We start from the raw sequence: 15,685 nt of genomic DNA, 5'->3' as shown, positions 1-15,685 counted from the left end.
CCGCCTTGTGAAAAAAGCAGGGCAGAGAGGAACCCCAGCCGGGAGGGGGCTGAGGGGTCCTCAGCATTCAGCAGGTCGTGGTCAGTCCTATCTTGGGTGTGGAGCAGCTGATGGGCTTGCTGTATGTTAGCTTGGCTGCCTGCAGGTGCTGACGGGCTACTTCCAACCTGCAAAATGCCAGGCACTGAGGAGATGTAGAAGTGCAAAGTTCTCCGTTTTTTTTTCTTGTTTTCCCTGCTCCCCCTTTTTTTATTTTTTCCAGCTTGTGTGCTGAATCCAGTTGAGTCTCATACTCCTCTGGGTGGTGTCTGGCGCTGGCGAGCTGAAGCAGCAGAGTCTGCTGTGTCTTTGGGTAGATGTTTTTGACAGTTGTCTGCAGCAGCAGGACTTGGTTTCTCTTTCTTTAAAGTAGGTGATGGAGGAGCCAACGCTTGGAGTAAACATCTCGGCATGTCAAAACCTTGTTTCCAGCATAAATTGAGTCCTCTTTTCTTCTCAACCAAAAGGTTGAGATAGCCACCTCTGTAAGCCCCATCCATCCCCCTGTGAGTCAGGCACTTTCCTTGGCACCTTTGAGAATTAAGCAGCCTCTAAGCCCCTAACGGGTTTTATAAATCTTGTTAGTTGATCTGCATTTTTGCAAAGCTCTTTGAAGCCAGCCTATTGGCACATAAGTCACCTTGACTTTCTGCAAGGCTTTGACTCCCAACTCACTTTCAGGCTCCATTTGTCAGTTGGAGGTGTACAAAAACGTCCCCCCTTATCTTTATTAGGAAAAAAAAAAAAGCTGCCTGGAGAAATCTAGCTGCACTGTAGTTGGTGCAAGCCAGTAACAGAGGTGCATATAAACCTGTTCTGCCCTTGTTTGTGTTGATTTAACTTAACAGTACAAATTAAAATAGCCTTGAGCAGTTGGAAGTTTAACTAGATCAGTTGGGAGGAAAAAAAAATAAAATCATGGCCTGTAAATCAAAGCAGGGCTTTCTAGTGCCGCTTGAGCCTGGAGAGTGGCTTCATGCTGCCTGCACTGCAGGTCCCCTTGTGCCTGGGTCACCAAACGAGACGCTGATGGGGTTCATGGCTGCAGGTTGTTGCCTTTTCACTTGCTGGTGGTCTCACGGCTGGGACACATGGATGCATGCGGATATCTCTGCAGCTGCTCTGCTCCTCAGTGGTGTCTGTGTTACCTCAAAAACTTGCTCTTGCATCCAGGACTTGGGGCTGGGCTCCACCTAGAGCAAAAATTAGAAACTGGGGGGTACGAATCCGAAGGGGCTGTTGTTCACACCTCAGGTCTTCCCATGGTGGGGCAGAGCTGTGGTGGGTGCAGAGCAGAGATCTTCAGGCATGGGAGAGGCGGCTCAGCCTGCAATGGGAGGAAGGGTGGAAGAGGCTGGCTGTGTTTCACCCCTGCAGGGAGAAAGCTCTGAGATCACACAGGCCAGCTGGATCTTGAATCCAAGATGTTTATTTGGAAGAGGGAGTGAGGGTTTCTCAATTTTTCAGGGGCTGCAGATGAGGGTAGGTTTGCTGCCAGGCAATGGGGGTGGGTCTTTGCAGGATGGCTGCTTTTGAAGGCAAGGCATCCTGCCAGCTGCAGTGTGGGAATGACTGGCCAGGACCATGAGCTTGTAGCACATTGGGAAGATCTTGGACTTCAAGAGAGCTAGATGAGGCTGGGACAACAGCAGACTGAGATAGGACTGTGGGTGCTACCAAAGCCTGTTTATTTTTTTTTGTGGGGGTTATGGGAGGAGCAACTCATGAATTATATATCAGAGCAACAGAGCTGGTGTGAGGGGCAGGATTTTGTGATCTCAGTTTTTGCAGTGAACGACCTTCTGTTTCTGCCCAAACTGCCACCACTGGAGCTGGCAGAGTGCTTGTGAGAGCCAGTTTGGGAAGACGATCCAGCTGAAAAGAGACTGGTTGTTTTTTCTACTGGCTTAGTTTTTCAGCTGAATCTGTTGCTGGGAAGGGGAAGATGTATGAAAACAGAGACAGCAGAGAGAGAAAAGGATGTCAGGGCTCCCGTGACATACCTATAAATTGATTGAAATGTTCAAGAAACCACAAGTACAGAGCACACCAAAGGCAGAAAAGACAGGACTTCTTATATGATCTCTTAGGCTCTGGAAAATGGAAACCTGGTGAATTCCAATCAGTGTAGCTACAGGGCCCAGACTTTTTTTCTGGTGTGGCAAGGAGGAAGCACAAGGTGATGTTGGGCATCAGAGCGAGATGTGCTCTGGGTGCTAATGTCAGTCCAAGGACCCAGGTGGCTGGAAATGGTTGCAGGGCTGTTGGGTCTGGATGCCTGAAACTGTCTGGGATGTCACAAGCCCCTGCACTTTCCTGGAGTGCTCTGGAACCAAACGCTGTGGGCGTTTGGTGCTGGGGCATACTGGGCAGGGTGTGCTTGTGCCGGAGCCTGCAGCCGGAGCCCTGTGCTGGAGATGGCTCACCAGCAGGGTGAGTTTTGGCACTGATTTATAACCAGCCCCAAATCAGGACCTTTTCCCTCTAAAACCAAAAGAGCTGGGGTGGGAAGCTCTTCTCCCTCACATCCCTGGTGGTGGAGAAGATGTGGACCTCATCCTTCATAAACACACAGCCGAACCCTGTGACTCCTTCTGGCTCTTCTTGCTCCCAGGGGAATGTGGTGTGGACTGTCCTCCCTCCTGAAAGCTGGCTGGAGGGGTCTACTGGCCAGCATCTGCACTCAGGCCTGGGTGGGGATCTCCTCTCCCTCCCTTCCCAGAAGAGGAAAAAAAGATTTCTCGAGCTCCTCACTGCCCCAAGGGCCTGGTTGTGCCTTCAGCCACAGCCCCAGCATCTCTCTAGTCTCTCTGTCTTGCTTATGCACCACCCAAAAGCATCTGCTGTCCTTACACTGCTGGGACATAGTGAGGGAGCATGTTTTCACCGGCTGGATGCCTTCTCTTCTGGCAGATCTGGGGCAGGAGGTGGCTGCACAAGCCAGAGCGTGGGCATCACTGAGGCTCATCCTTGTTCTGTGGAGCCAGTGGCATCAGTTGGGACTTGCCTGGCTGCACACTCAGCACGCAAAGCAGCTCCACCGTCCCCATATTCATCCTCCCAGTGTGTTTCCAGTTCCTTTCTTCCTCTCCTCACCACGATGTGAGTGGGCCTTGAACCCCAGGTGTGGCAGAGGCAGTTTGCCCCCCTTTCACTGCCTCTTGGCACAGGGTCAATTTGTCCATCACTGGCCCATGATGGGCACAACCTTGCTCTTACCCTCCAACATGCTGCAAAAGCAGCTTTGGTGTTCAGGACACCTCTGTTTTGGGAGGCACATTGACCATACTGGGCACCCTGTATCAGGAATGCTTCTATCTCTGGGACCTTCAGGGCTACTGCCACAGAGGGGATGCTTTGTTAGCTGCTTTCCTCTTCTTCTGGCTCCTTAATCTCCCTTATCCCCCTTTCCCACTCAAAGCAGATCTTCATACCTTCTCAGAGGACACTGACAGCAATGGCAGCCAGGGTGCAGCTTGAAATTGAGGTCCAAAAACACACACAGAGCCCCAGCCTTCTTCCCACAGTTGTGTGAGAGGCACAGCCACAAGTAATCCCCATGGCAATGGGGAGCAGGGTGTGACAGAGAGGCCTGGTCAGGCAAATTACATCCTCAAGGTTCTTCTGAAGGTTGCTTCCCAATGGAGAATAGGTCCCTGTTTTTTGGCCTCCAGAAATCCTGCTGCTGGCCCCACATGACACAGTGCCTCGTGTTTTCCCCTTACTAACAAGTTCTTCTTTTCTGCTGAGTGTAAACAAGGGGAAGAGCCAGCTGAGGCTGCAGGCATTGACACATCCAAATGGTGATCTGGGGTCCATTGCTACAAGGCAGTGCACAGGAGTGTGGTCTGCTGTGCCCACCATCCTGGGGTGCCGCGGAGACAAGGGCTGACCTTGAATACTACTGAGCAGCCATGAGTTGTGTCTGTGTGCCAGCTATGCTGTAGGGATGCTCCTATGCTGGGGCAGGTGCTGCAGGTGGGACATAGGACTTTGCCTCTGAGGTTGATGGTTGATTAGCTTAATGGTTTCTCCTCCTTGGTGTGTTGGGGAAGGCTCAGAGACCAGGCAGCGTCTTGCAGTGATATCGGGACAGGCAGAAGGCATCTCCACCCACCCTGGTATGAGAACAGGATGGAGAGCTGCTTTTGCAAGAGGCATCCTGCATCCTGTTCCACCATCAGCTTTCAGCCCTTTTCCACAGAGCACCAGCTCTCCTGGAGCTCAGGGTGTCCCTTGATGCCAGCAGTGGGGTCTCTGCCTGTGTACTGTGTGGCTGCTGCTCCCATCCCTTCCTAGCAAGGGCAGCTATTAATATCCCAGAGGCTGTTCCCTTCCCCACTTCCTTCCCTTGCCAGGGATAAACCAGCCCAATCTCTATGCAGGAAGCACCGTGAGAAAAGCCCAACCTCAGAGCAGTGTGTGCGTGCTCCTGCCCTGGCCCGAGACCTCCCCTCCTGCCTGGTGCTTACTGTAAATGTGTGCAAGCTGAAACCCCAACTAGAAGACATTTCCTTCCTGTCCCTGTAAGCAGATCAACCTCCTGCGAGTGTTGTGGGGGCTGCGGAGAGTTGGAAAGAGCTGCCTTTGCCTGGGTCTGGTCATCAGGAGACCATGAATGGGTGGGAACGATGCTCCAAGGGGTTCGGGCTGTGGTGATGGTTCCCCTCAATCTGCAGTGGTGTGGGCTGTCATGGTTTGAGACCCTGCTTTTAGGGAGCACTGGGGTGCCATGCCCCACAGCCCTGTGGTGTCAGGGAGCCGGTGTGTTGGCAGGTGGGGGGACACTTTCAGGAGGGATGAGAATAGCTCATCGTGTGGGTTTTTCTCAGAAAACCAGCCAGCTGACAGCAGAGCAGGGCTGTGGAGCAGGAAGCCTGTGAGTGGGAGGTGCAGGGACGTAAAAGGCTGTGCTCGCCTCGTCAGTTCGGGGCTCTCGATGCGTTAAAATTCAGTTGCTGTGACTTCAGGCCCGACTCCAGCAACGCGGGTCTCAATGGAGGCCCTTGATCCCGATTCCTGGGCTGAGCTGCAGGTGTCTGGAGCCATTCCCGCAAGAGGCATCTGCCCTTCACGGCTTCCTCACTCCAGTTCCACCTTCCTCCGCCTCCTTGCCCTTCCTCCCCCTCATGCTCCGAGCTGCTCCCTCTGTTCTGGCTTTCCGGTGGCTGCAAACAATGTCCTTATTCACTCAGTGGCTGGGATTTGGCGGCGAGGGGAAAGCCCGGGCGCAGAGGAGAAGGAAGGAGGGAGGCAGAGAAGCCAGCACGCCTGTCCCGGGCCAGCCATCTAGCTGGGGTTGAAGGCACTCTGTGGGGCAGTCTGGCTCGCTGCTTGCCCGGTTTCCTACAGGAACGACGGCTGTGCGCTCTTGTGGCTTGGTCCACCTGCCCTCCTCTAGTATCCTCTGAACCTGCAGCCAGTTTCAGCTCAGTTTATTGGGAATTAGCATCCTGCAAGCATCCCAGCATGATTGCTTTTGCCAGAAGAAGAGCCTTGAAGGATGCACAACCCTTATTAGACATCAGAGAAGCTGCATGGGCCTTAGTTCACCATGAATGCAGTAAGGCTTTTCACATCTCCTGCTCTTGTTTAAAACTGGATCTGCTTGGAGGATCATGGCACACCTCCCTGGCTTTGGTGAAGCTGCCAGGCTCCTTTGTGATCCCACTGGGAGATGGGCAGGGGCTGGTGAGTGCTTGAGCCCCTGGGGAAGGGGTGCTGCAGGCTCTGCCCTGCTGGCTCTCTCCAGGAATACCACACAGGGACCTTGGCCATCCCTGGAGCAAATGAAACCTTGGGGCGTATTGTGGGATTTTGCTGCCCCGGTACTGCTTCCCCAGGGCCACCCGCTGCTGGGGGCTTCAGAAATGGGATGAGAGGAGCACAGGGCTCCAAGCAAAGCAGGGGTGTAATCCACAGCTGTTATGGGCTCAGCAGCAACTACAGACTTAGATCTTTCCTTTGGGGGAGGACAGTGGTGAGGCCAGCTTGAGACAAGCCATGGAGACATCTTGCCCACAGATTTCTCCCTGTCTGGGAGCTCTTGGGTAGGTGTGAGCTCCTTCCCACATCCCAGTGCCCCCCTGTGTGGTGGTGACTTGCCTGACTGGCTAAGCTGGACCCATGTGTGCAACACAGCTGACACATGTGGTGCTGCAGCCCTGTAATGACTCTTGGATGGGGAGCCCAGGTGCCCTGTATGCCCTGGGAGGTACAGCAAGGTGCACAAGGGGGCGAGGGTGGTTGCACCAGTGGTTTCCTCCCAGCAAGTTCTGGGCGGATAGGGATGGTCAGCATCCTTTTCCTGGCATGATCCCACAGGGCATTATGTGTGCATCCTCCCTGGAAAAAGATATTTCATCTCTTGCATTGCTTCCTGCAGAGATGTCTCTCCAGGTAGCATTTCTTTCCCAGTGCTTGACCTCAGTACCTCAAACCCACCCAAACTGCCACAATTGCTGGGCTCCTGGTCAGTGAGCAAAGGATAACCTGTGCTTGTTTCTCCTTCCACCTTCAGCAGTCCTGCTCCTGCAGAGGGTTGATCCCCACGGTGTGTTTGCAGAGAACCCCACTAACCTTTTTTTAGGGCTCAGCTTTCTCCCCCCCTACCCTTTATTTTTTTCCATGTGGAAGGTGTTGCTGGTGTTCAGCAACTAACCCCATCTTGCTGTGGCCTACAGAGTCGGGGTGGACCAAGCACTTTCCCCAGCCACAGATTAACTTATTAATTAATTAGATGAGTTCACTCTCAGCTGGTGTTGGAATACAGAGCATTTTTGGCATCCGTTTCACAAACTGGTGACATGTCTCAGAAAAGACAAACTGGGATCATGGAGTTGCTCGGAGCCCAGGACAGGCGCCTGTATGCAGGGAGCGGTAATTCTCCCAGTATCAAGGTCATGCATGAAATATGAGAAATTACCCTGAGAAATTCTGATTCTGGAAGAGGAGGAGGAGTTCATGACTTCAGAAATACCAGATTTGGGAGGGGATGGAAGGGGAAGGGATATATTTTCCTTTTCAAAACACCTAAGGAATTCAGCCCGTGCTGTGGAGACAATGAGATTTCACCCCTTGGTGCCAGAAGGAGTAGTTCATACCAATGTGTCGTGTTAAGATTTTGGTTGCTGGGGGTGAAAAGCCCTCCCATCCTGCTGCAGTCCCAGGCATGAATGATTTTAAAATCGCCCTAAAATCAAGAGAGTGTCTCAAATGTAAGCTTTAAAGAAAATGCTGCATGTCTTCTATTCTCTCTGATTTGTATGGCTTTAAGTTGGATTTTGGTTACTTTTTCCAGCTGTGAGTGGCTATTAAATTAACTTATGTGTATATTTGTGATTTCACATAATTGTATGATTGCAGGAGTGGAGCACCCTGGGGTTTGTTACACAACACAAATGCTGGCAGCTCTGCCAGGGCAGCTGCAGGGTGGTGGGAAGGGGATGATGGTACGTGCGTGTCTGGGGCTGTTTGGTCCATCTTTTGGGGGTCTCTCACACTAGTGGGTCTGGTAGGGTGGCCTCTGCCTGCCTGCTGTCTGACAGTGCTGGGAAGCCCTGCTTTCCCCCTTTAGAACATTCCAGCAGCACTTTGGTGGGGAGAGCCTGGGCTACTTCAGGGTGTTTCCACATTGGGCACCTGATACATATGGGGAGCAGGATGGGGATTTGGCGTCTGTGCCTTTCAGGTTGTGAATCCTGGATCCCATCCCATATTTTTCCCCAGAGCTGCCCCAGCTGACAGCTGGGGGAGGCAGGCGGGGGACCCAGCTTCTCATGGGGGCCCCAGCAAGGGAGGAGCAGGGAAGGGTTTGGTGCAAAGGTTGACTATGTCTTTTGGCTCTCCAGCTTGGAGAGCAAGAAACTCAGCCTGTGTTGCAAGACCTGCCCCAGCTCCTGGGCTTGATGGGCCTCCTGCAAGCAGGGATGCAGACGGCATCTCCTTCCCTGGAGCAGGTGGCTTTTCTGTCAGTCAAGTGTGATTTCAGTGGGGAAATTCCAGCCTGTGGACGCTGAGGCAGGACCCAGAGCTGGGTGTGCTGCACTCCCCGCCAAGCCCGCACAGAGGGATGTTGCAGACCGTGTTTTCAGCCAGCAGGGCTTAGGAGCAGGTTGTGTTGACGTGCACCTGCCTGTGCCACTGCCAGAACAGGTTGCTGCCTCTCTGCTCAGCTGCATGGGGCTGCTGGTCTACCCCCCACAGCTCTGCCCAATGCTGGACCCAAAACCCTGACTGAACCCCCAGAAAAGCCAGCAGCAGCCCCATGCCCTGGCACAGCTGCCAACACAATATCTGGGATGCAGTTCCTGCCTGCACTCTTGGCTCTCTCTGAGTAAGCAGTGTCCCACCTGCTCTCTGGAGCTCAGTTCCCATCGTATTTAACCCAGGAACAGGTTGAAGTCTCCCAGCACCACAGCAATGCAAATAACAACCCTTTTATGATGAAAAAAGAGGGGTTTAATGTATGCATCAAATTTTTCTCTGTGTGGATGCTCCCACGTATTCAGCTGGTCTTAAAAACAGCAGCAGCGATGCCCTCGGATGCTTGCAGGCCTGTGTGTTTCTATGTTCACACAGCAGCAGACATCCCCTATGCCTGGGGGTCCACATCACTGCCCCTCAGCCCCTGTTCAGTAGTTGTGCTGTCTGTCTGTGCATGGGTGGGTGCATGCACGTAGGCACTGGGCACGCGTGTGGAGTGCGACTGTGAGTGGGAAGTTGTGGGGGTTTTTTTAGCTTCTTGTTATTATTAGTGGTAGGAGTCCCAGCAGCAGTGAGGCTGGAGGTACCCGAGACCTCAGGAAAACAACAGGAGGGAGGAGGCTTCGCATTCCTGATCCTGAACCGAGTCGGAGGTGACAGCCTTTCCCTGCAATGCAATTAATCCCAGCTGTGCCTCTGCCACCCTCCCCCTCCTGCCTCATCCAGGAATTAATTACTTGATTATAAATCCCCAAGTGGCGGTTTGTAATGGCAATAATCCCCTTGAAATTCATCCTCACTGCTGGTTTCTTCCCATCTTGCTCCCATCATTGAGACTCTCTAATGCTGTGTCTCCATGCCAGGTGAAGCCGTTCTCCATGCCCCACCGGTGTGGCAGCTTTCCCCTGGGAAAAATTTTTGCTGAGAGGCAAAAATTAGTAGTTGATTTTGAGGGGTGTTTTGGGAAGCTCTGCCCCTGCTCACAAGGACAGAGCCCTTCTCTCATGGATAGTGGGTTTCTTCCTGGCTGGGGAAGCGTGCAGGAGTGATTGCTGGGGAATCACCTTGTGTCTCAGTGATTAGGCTGATGGCCCAGGCCCAGCCTTGAGGAGTGGGGGCCAGGGGCTGGCAGCATGGCAGGTGGGGGGGGGCCTGTTCCTCCTCTTTCTTTCCCTCCCAATTACACTGATACTGGCTCTGGGGCTTGTCACAGAGGCAGGGAAAGGATTTAGCATGGCACAGGGAGGTAGTGATGTCTCATGAGGAGCTGCTGGTGATGGGACCTGCCATAGTGGGAGATGAACTTCTCTGTGTCTTCCTCACGGCTTGGCAAGGGGCTGCTCCTATCCGGGGGACCCAAATCAAGGTCCCCAGCTGATAAGGCAGCCCAGCACACATGGACCCTCCACCTCCACCGGCCATGTGTGGGTTTTCAGCTTGGTGATGGCATCCCACTGGGAAAAAGCCTTGTTCCTTCCAAACTGAATGGGCAGAGCTGGTGCTGGCAGCACCGAAGCTTCCCGGCACTTGTGGCCCCCAGGCTCTAATGGCTGCTTTTCTCTCCTATCTCTGCAGAAGATGCTGATGAAGCAGCAGGACCGCCTCGAGGAGCGGGAGCAAGACATCGAAGAGCAGCTCTACAAGCTGGAATCAGACAAGCGGCTGGTTGAGGTAACTGGTGCTTTACCCTCCTGCGGCCAGATCCAGGGGCTGTCACCCCATGGGGTGGTGGGGACAGGCTCCCAGGGTGTAGGGGCAAGGTGGACAAGGAGGACACTCAGGAGGAGAGCAAGTGGCCAGCTGGACCTGCTGTCCCCATTCCTGTCCTGGGAGTCATACTTTTGGGAGATTAAATGTGTTTGGGGCTGCCCTATAGCCTCGTGGGTCCTGGGGTGAGTTGGGAATCAAGGAGTGAGGCTGTCCTTAAATATTTGGTGCCCCTGCCTCAACCCTTCCCCACCTCAGCACGGCCTTCCCCAGGCCACCCACTTCATCCTGAGTGGGAGGAGAGGGTCCGGAGATGGGAGATCCCCAAATAAATGGCTGTTGGGTCTCCAGCATGTAGGAGTCCCAGGCAGCAGCTGACCACAGGGTTTGGTCTGTGTGGGCATTGCAGGAGAGCAGAGCTGTGGTGCAGCTCTTGGGTCTCACCCACCCCTGCTGGGGAAAGGACCCAGATGTCCTGCAGCACCACAGTGGAGGTTGGAGGGCGCAGAGGGGCTCACCCTGCTCCTCTCTCCCAGGAGAAAGTGAGCCAGCTGAAGGATGAGGTGCGCCTGCAGTATGAGAAGATGCACCAGATCTTGGACGAGGACTTGAGGAAGACCATGGAGATCCTGGACAAGGCCCAGGCCAAGTTCTGCAATGAGAATGCAGCCCAGGTCCTCCACCTCAATGAGCGCATGCAAGAGGCCAAGAAGCTACTCAGCTCTGTCCAGGTCATGTTTGACAAAACTGAGGACATCAACTTCATGAAGGTGAGATGAGCTGCCCATGCTGGGGATAGGAGGGGACCCATGGGAGGTCTGGTTCTGCAGGGAGTGTTGTGGAGCAGGGACTTGCTGGTGCCTCTGCAGGGCTCAGCAGCAAGGGAAGGTGAGGAGCAGCAGGGCAGGCTCAGCACTGGCCTTGTATGAGGAGATGCTGCATCTGGTAGGTGGGGCTGGGGCAGCCCATGTCAGGGGACTGAGGGCTCAGCACTGCTGGGAAGCTGGTCCCCTCCTACGGGGGCTGCAGAAGGTGACACCAAAAAGGGTGGTGGTGACTGGGGCAGGGACTGTATTTACTGACCAGGGCTTCTTTTTCCCCTCCTAGAACACCAAGTCTGTGAAAATCTTAATGGACAGGTAAGTGTGGCAGGGCAAGGCATGTTTGGGGGAGAAGGGGGGCTGTTGTGAGGGTGGCAGCAGCATGACTTCCTAAGGAGGAGCAGGTCTGGAGAACTTTCAGGGCCTGGGAAAGGCTTTCTCTGTGCCTCTGTTTCTCTCTGCATCTGGGAGGATGAAAAATCACCTCCCAGGAGCATTAAATCAAGTCCTCCCCTTGGATCAGAGGAAACATAGTGGCACGTTTGTGGAAGAGCAGAGCTGGAACCCAGCACCCCAGCCAGGATGGGACCAGCCAGGTTGGGGCACAGGACTCAGTCCAGCTCTGCTGTCCTTCCCCTCCCTGCAGGGCTTGGGGTTAAAGCCAGCACTGCCAGAGCCAGGGCAAGCTGGGGTGGCAATGCAGGGGGGATACAGGGGCTGTGGGAGGTGCGTGTTGGCACCAAGCAGTCATTGCTGGATGGGGAAGTTTGGAGAATGGCCCAGAAGGTCCTGCTGGGAAGGAGCTGGCCAGCTGGCTCCCCCCTGCCCTCAGCACTGCCTCCCTGAGTAAGGGGTTCAGCCCTACGGTGGTGCTGGTGAAGAAGCAAGGGGGCTTCCTGACCCTGCCCTGTGAGTGCTTCAGCCCTTACACCTCTCTGCCTACGGTCTCCAACAGGACCCAGAACTGCACAGGTGGCAGCCTGCCCCCACCCAAAATCGGCCACCTCAACTCCAAGCTCTTCCTGAACGAGATCGCCAAGAAGGAGAAGCAGCTCAGGAAGTTGCTGGAAGGTGGGTGAAGGCTGAGGGGTGGTGAGGGGGTGGTACAGGACCTCACTACCTCCTGAATCCATAGCTGGGTGCCCTGCAGATCCCAATACAAGGGGGTGAGTAGAGCTGTTGGGGTGCAGGGACACCTGGGAATCCCTCTGCTGGCAGCAGGGGCCTGGAGGTGCTGTGGAGCCAGCTCCTGGCTCTCCCCAGGACATTTATCTTGGCTTGTGAAGTGGCTGTGTTTTCAAGGTGATACTGCACAGTTTTTGGGGCTGGCCATCAGCAGGAAAAGTGGAAAGATGGGTGTCAGCATGTGGGCAGGGATAGCCAGGGACCTGTGTGGTCTCACAGGCCCCATCCCATGCCTGGGAGTAGACCATGTTCTGCGGAGGCTTCCCAGTCCTCTTTTCTTGGGGGATTTGTGTTTGTCACCCAAGCTCTCCTGCTCTGATCCTGTTACAGACCATGGTCACGAGTTGTGCACGGGCTCAGCCTGTGCACATGTTTGCAGAGCAGCGCTTGGGGCCGCTCCGAGCCTGCTGGCAATGTCCTGAAACAGCACCTGCAGATTCACCTGCTTAGGGCTCTGTGACCAGTTCACTGCTGGTGGGACAAGCTGCATCTTGGAGCTTCGTTGCCGGTTCTGACCAGCAGCCAGAGCACTGCAGGGTTTCGCCATGCTCTGCCTGATGCAGTCCCTCTCTCCTGTTCCCCTCCACAGGTCCTCTGAGCACCCCTGTCCCCTTCCTGCAGAGCATCCCCATGTACCCCTGCACCATCAGCAACTCCGGCGCGGAGAAGCGCAAGCACTCCACCGCCTTCCCCGAGGGCAGCTTCCTCGAGCCATCGTCCGGGACTGTGGCAAGCCAGTACATGAGCCAGGGCGCTTCGGCTGGCGAGGGGCAGTCCGCACAAGCCATGGTGCCTTGTAGCTCCACGCAGCACATAGTTGGACTTCCCAGCGGCCCGCAGCCGGTGCACTCGGGCTCCGTCTTCAACCCATCTCACTACCCCAACACCACGTCATCTCAGCAGTCCGTGCTCTCCCAGTACGGCGGGCGCAAAATCCTCGTCTGCTCCGTGGATAACTGTTACTGTTCCTCCGTGTCCAACCACAGCGGGCACCAGCCCTACCCGCGGTCGGGGCACTTCCCCTGGACGGTCTCCTCGCAGGAGTACTCCCACCCGCTGCCGCCCGCCCCTGCCGTCCCCCAGTCGCTCCCGGGACTTGCCGTGAGGGAATGGATTGACGCATCCCAGCAGCACGGGCGGCAGGATTTCTATAGGGTCTATGGCCAACCGTCGGCGAAACACTACGTCACCAGTTAACCATCACACTCTCCAGAGAGTCCCGGTTGAGGACACGTTCAGAGAGGAAAGTCTGGTTTGGTTTGGCTTTTCTATTTTTTTTTTTTTTTCCCCCTTTTAAATCAAACCCAATTTTTTCCCTGCCTCGCAGCCCTCCAGGATTTTGGGGAGGGTTGTTCTCTCATCTCTCTCTTTTTTTTTTTTTTTAACCTCTTAAAATGAGTTAAATTTTTTTTTTCCTTTTAATTCTTTTTTTAATTTAATTTTTGGAAAGTCCTTCCTGCCCCTCGCTTGGAAAAGTCGAGGGAGAAATTATGACTGAGAAGAAATTGATGGGGATTTCAGTCGGGCGTCTGGGTCTGTGCGTCACGCTCTTCCTCGCTCCTCTCTGCCTCTGGAAAACTTCAGAAGGGACAATGACACCTTCTCTCTTCCCATGTCTCAGAGTTCGTTTTTTTTTTTCTCTGGTTTGGTTCAGTTTTTCCCATTTCCCCACCCCTCTCTTTACCTTTTTAAAAAGAAAAAAAAGAAAAAAATCTATCATTGATTCAGTATGAAACAATATGTGTAGATTTTGGGTTTGTTACCTTCTCTTTTTTTTTTAAAGGCTGATTTTTTTCTTTTTGTGTTACGAGGCCACTTCTCATGCATATTGGCATTTTTTTTTTCCTTCTTTCAGAGATTTGTAAATACACAATGGCAGGAAATTTAATGCACAAAAAAAAAAAAAGGGAAAAGAAACTTTTAAAAAAAACCAACAAAAAAAAAACCCCACACAAATAAATAATAATAATTAAAAAATCTGTTCTAGTCTTCAGGAGGGGAAGTATGGCCAAAGTGCACCCCCCTCCTGTGTATCGCTGATGCAACTTCCTGTAACAAGCACTTTGTATAAAAAAAAGTGGACTTCCTGCTATAAGGCACAGGTATTTATTCTGTAACCAATTTTAGAACACACACACACACACAAAAATATTCAAATAAATGTGATCACTTAGTGCAAATGCCTCACTCTGCTGCAGCTCTTCCCCCAGGAATGCTGGCTCTGGCGGGAGGCTCCCACCTGCTTTGGGAAGTGACCAGTCCCCAGGTCCCATGGGTGCGCAGCTGGCTGAGGGGATTTTTCCGGTTTGGGCTGTTTTGGAGAGAACTGCTTGGGAATGGAGTGATGATGGGTGGACCTGGCTGGGAAGGGGGTCTCCACCAGCACCCATCCTGTGTTCCAGACCCGTGGGGAGGGATGCCGGAGCCCTGACTCTCCGCCACAAGGATGTGAATCAGGCAAGGAGCCGGCCGGGCCACATCCTGCCACGGCCTCCAAAACAATCCCCATTGTGGGATGGGGACCGTGGCTTTCCTGCTTCCACTGGCATCTACTGCGCTGGTCAGCTGCAGCCTGGCCCTCGAGACTTCATCCTCTCCTCAGGTCCCACTGTTCTGTGGGGCTCTGTGGGTTCCAGAAGCACCCTGGGCTGGCTTGGGGACTGAGGCTGGGAAGGGTGAGGAGACCTGCAGCCTGAGCCATGGGCTGGCCTGGCTGTGGCTCTGCAGGGGCAAGCTCTTCATCCAGCGAGAACAGGGCTGACTATGCAAAGCAGAGCAGTGTCTTAAAGGCATCAGGGTTTTCCCATTGCTCTCGTGCTTGGCTTCCTTTATTTTTTTGCCTTGTTGCAAAATGTCCCTGGTTTTGTTCCAGTTGGGATTCCCCCCATGGTGCTTTGGTGGGAAACGGGAAGGGGAGAGAGTTTCAGCAAGCCGAAACCAGAGGAGGTCTGAGGGAGGGGGTCCCTTGCACCATGCTCCCCCCATCCCACCCCGAGGGAAGCGGCAGCAAATCCACTGCGAATGAGGCTCTTTCCAGGCGGTGCTGAAGGGGAGGAGCCAGCACCCCGGCCTCTGCGTGCTCCTACCCACCCTCCAGCTCCGTGCTGCCCCGTGCGCGGGGTGCCAAGGGCAGCAGGTTGGCCTCACTGCCCTGCAGGGGCCTTCCCAGCCCCGTCCTGCTCAGTCACTTCAGGAAACACCCAAACCATTGGGCTATCTGGGGGTCATCATTGTCATCATCCTTCTCTTCCTCTTTGGCACAGCTGCCTCCTCTCACCAGAGTGGGCAGCTGCCAGCCCTGGGCAAGCATTAAAATGACTGTCCCCTATAGACGAGGGGACATGGATGCAGCCTCAACCCCACCAGGAGATCCCTGATGGGCTTGAAACATGTCCCCACTGTGAGCCACCCTCACCTTGTGCTTTCACCAGAGGGAGCAGCCCCAAAACTGCAGGTGGCCCTTGCAGAGCCTGGGCGCTGTGGCCCCTCTGCCCCTCCCCCAGCTGGGAGGAAGACCCTGACATCCCAGCTTCCTGTGGCATGGCACCATAAAACCCCACACATTGCTGGTGGTGGGGAGGGGGGCAGCAATGCGCCCCCCCGGGACCACCCCCTGGGCAGTCTGGAGGGGGAAGCTCGATGCTCCGGTGCTTAGCGGGGTTTTGTTGATAGATGGCTCTGTCCAGGGGGTGGGAAAAGCAGGGGGAGCAGAGGCACATCCATAAACA

General features: G+C 54.2%; 1 protein-coding gene across 1 annotated transcript in view; it reads left to right on the top strand.

Moving 5' to 3' along the window:
* TRIM8 (tripartite motif containing 8) overlaps nucleotides 1–14,137 on the top strand; it is a 28,879-nt gene extending 14,742 nt beyond the window's left edge. Inside the window, exons 3-7 of the mRNA XM_051619185.1 lie at nucleotides 9,820–9,915; nucleotides 10,488–10,721; nucleotides 11,059–11,090; nucleotides 11,728–11,843; nucleotides 12,547–14,137. Coding sequence (XP_051475145.1) covers nucleotides 9,820–9,915; nucleotides 10,488–10,721; nucleotides 11,059–11,090; nucleotides 11,728–11,843; nucleotides 12,547–13,154 — 1,086 coding nt within the window. The 3' untranslated portion in view covers nucleotides 13,155–14,137. The remainder of the gene's footprint in view (nucleotides 1–9,819; nucleotides 9,916–10,487; nucleotides 10,722–11,058; nucleotides 11,091–11,727; nucleotides 11,844–12,546) is intronic.
* The last annotated feature ends 1,548 nt before the right edge of the window (nucleotides 14,138–15,685 follow it).

The sequence above is a fragment of the Apus apus genome, chromosome 4, assembly GCF_020740795.1.
Source record: "Apus apus isolate bApuApu2 chromosome 4, bApuApu2.pri.cur, whole genome shotgun sequence".
NCBI classification, from domain to species: Eukaryota; Metazoa; Chordata; class Aves; order Apodiformes; family Apodidae; genus Apus; species Apus apus.
Note: the sequence above shows the minus strand (reverse complement) of the source record. Positions and strands in the feature narration are given on the sequence as shown.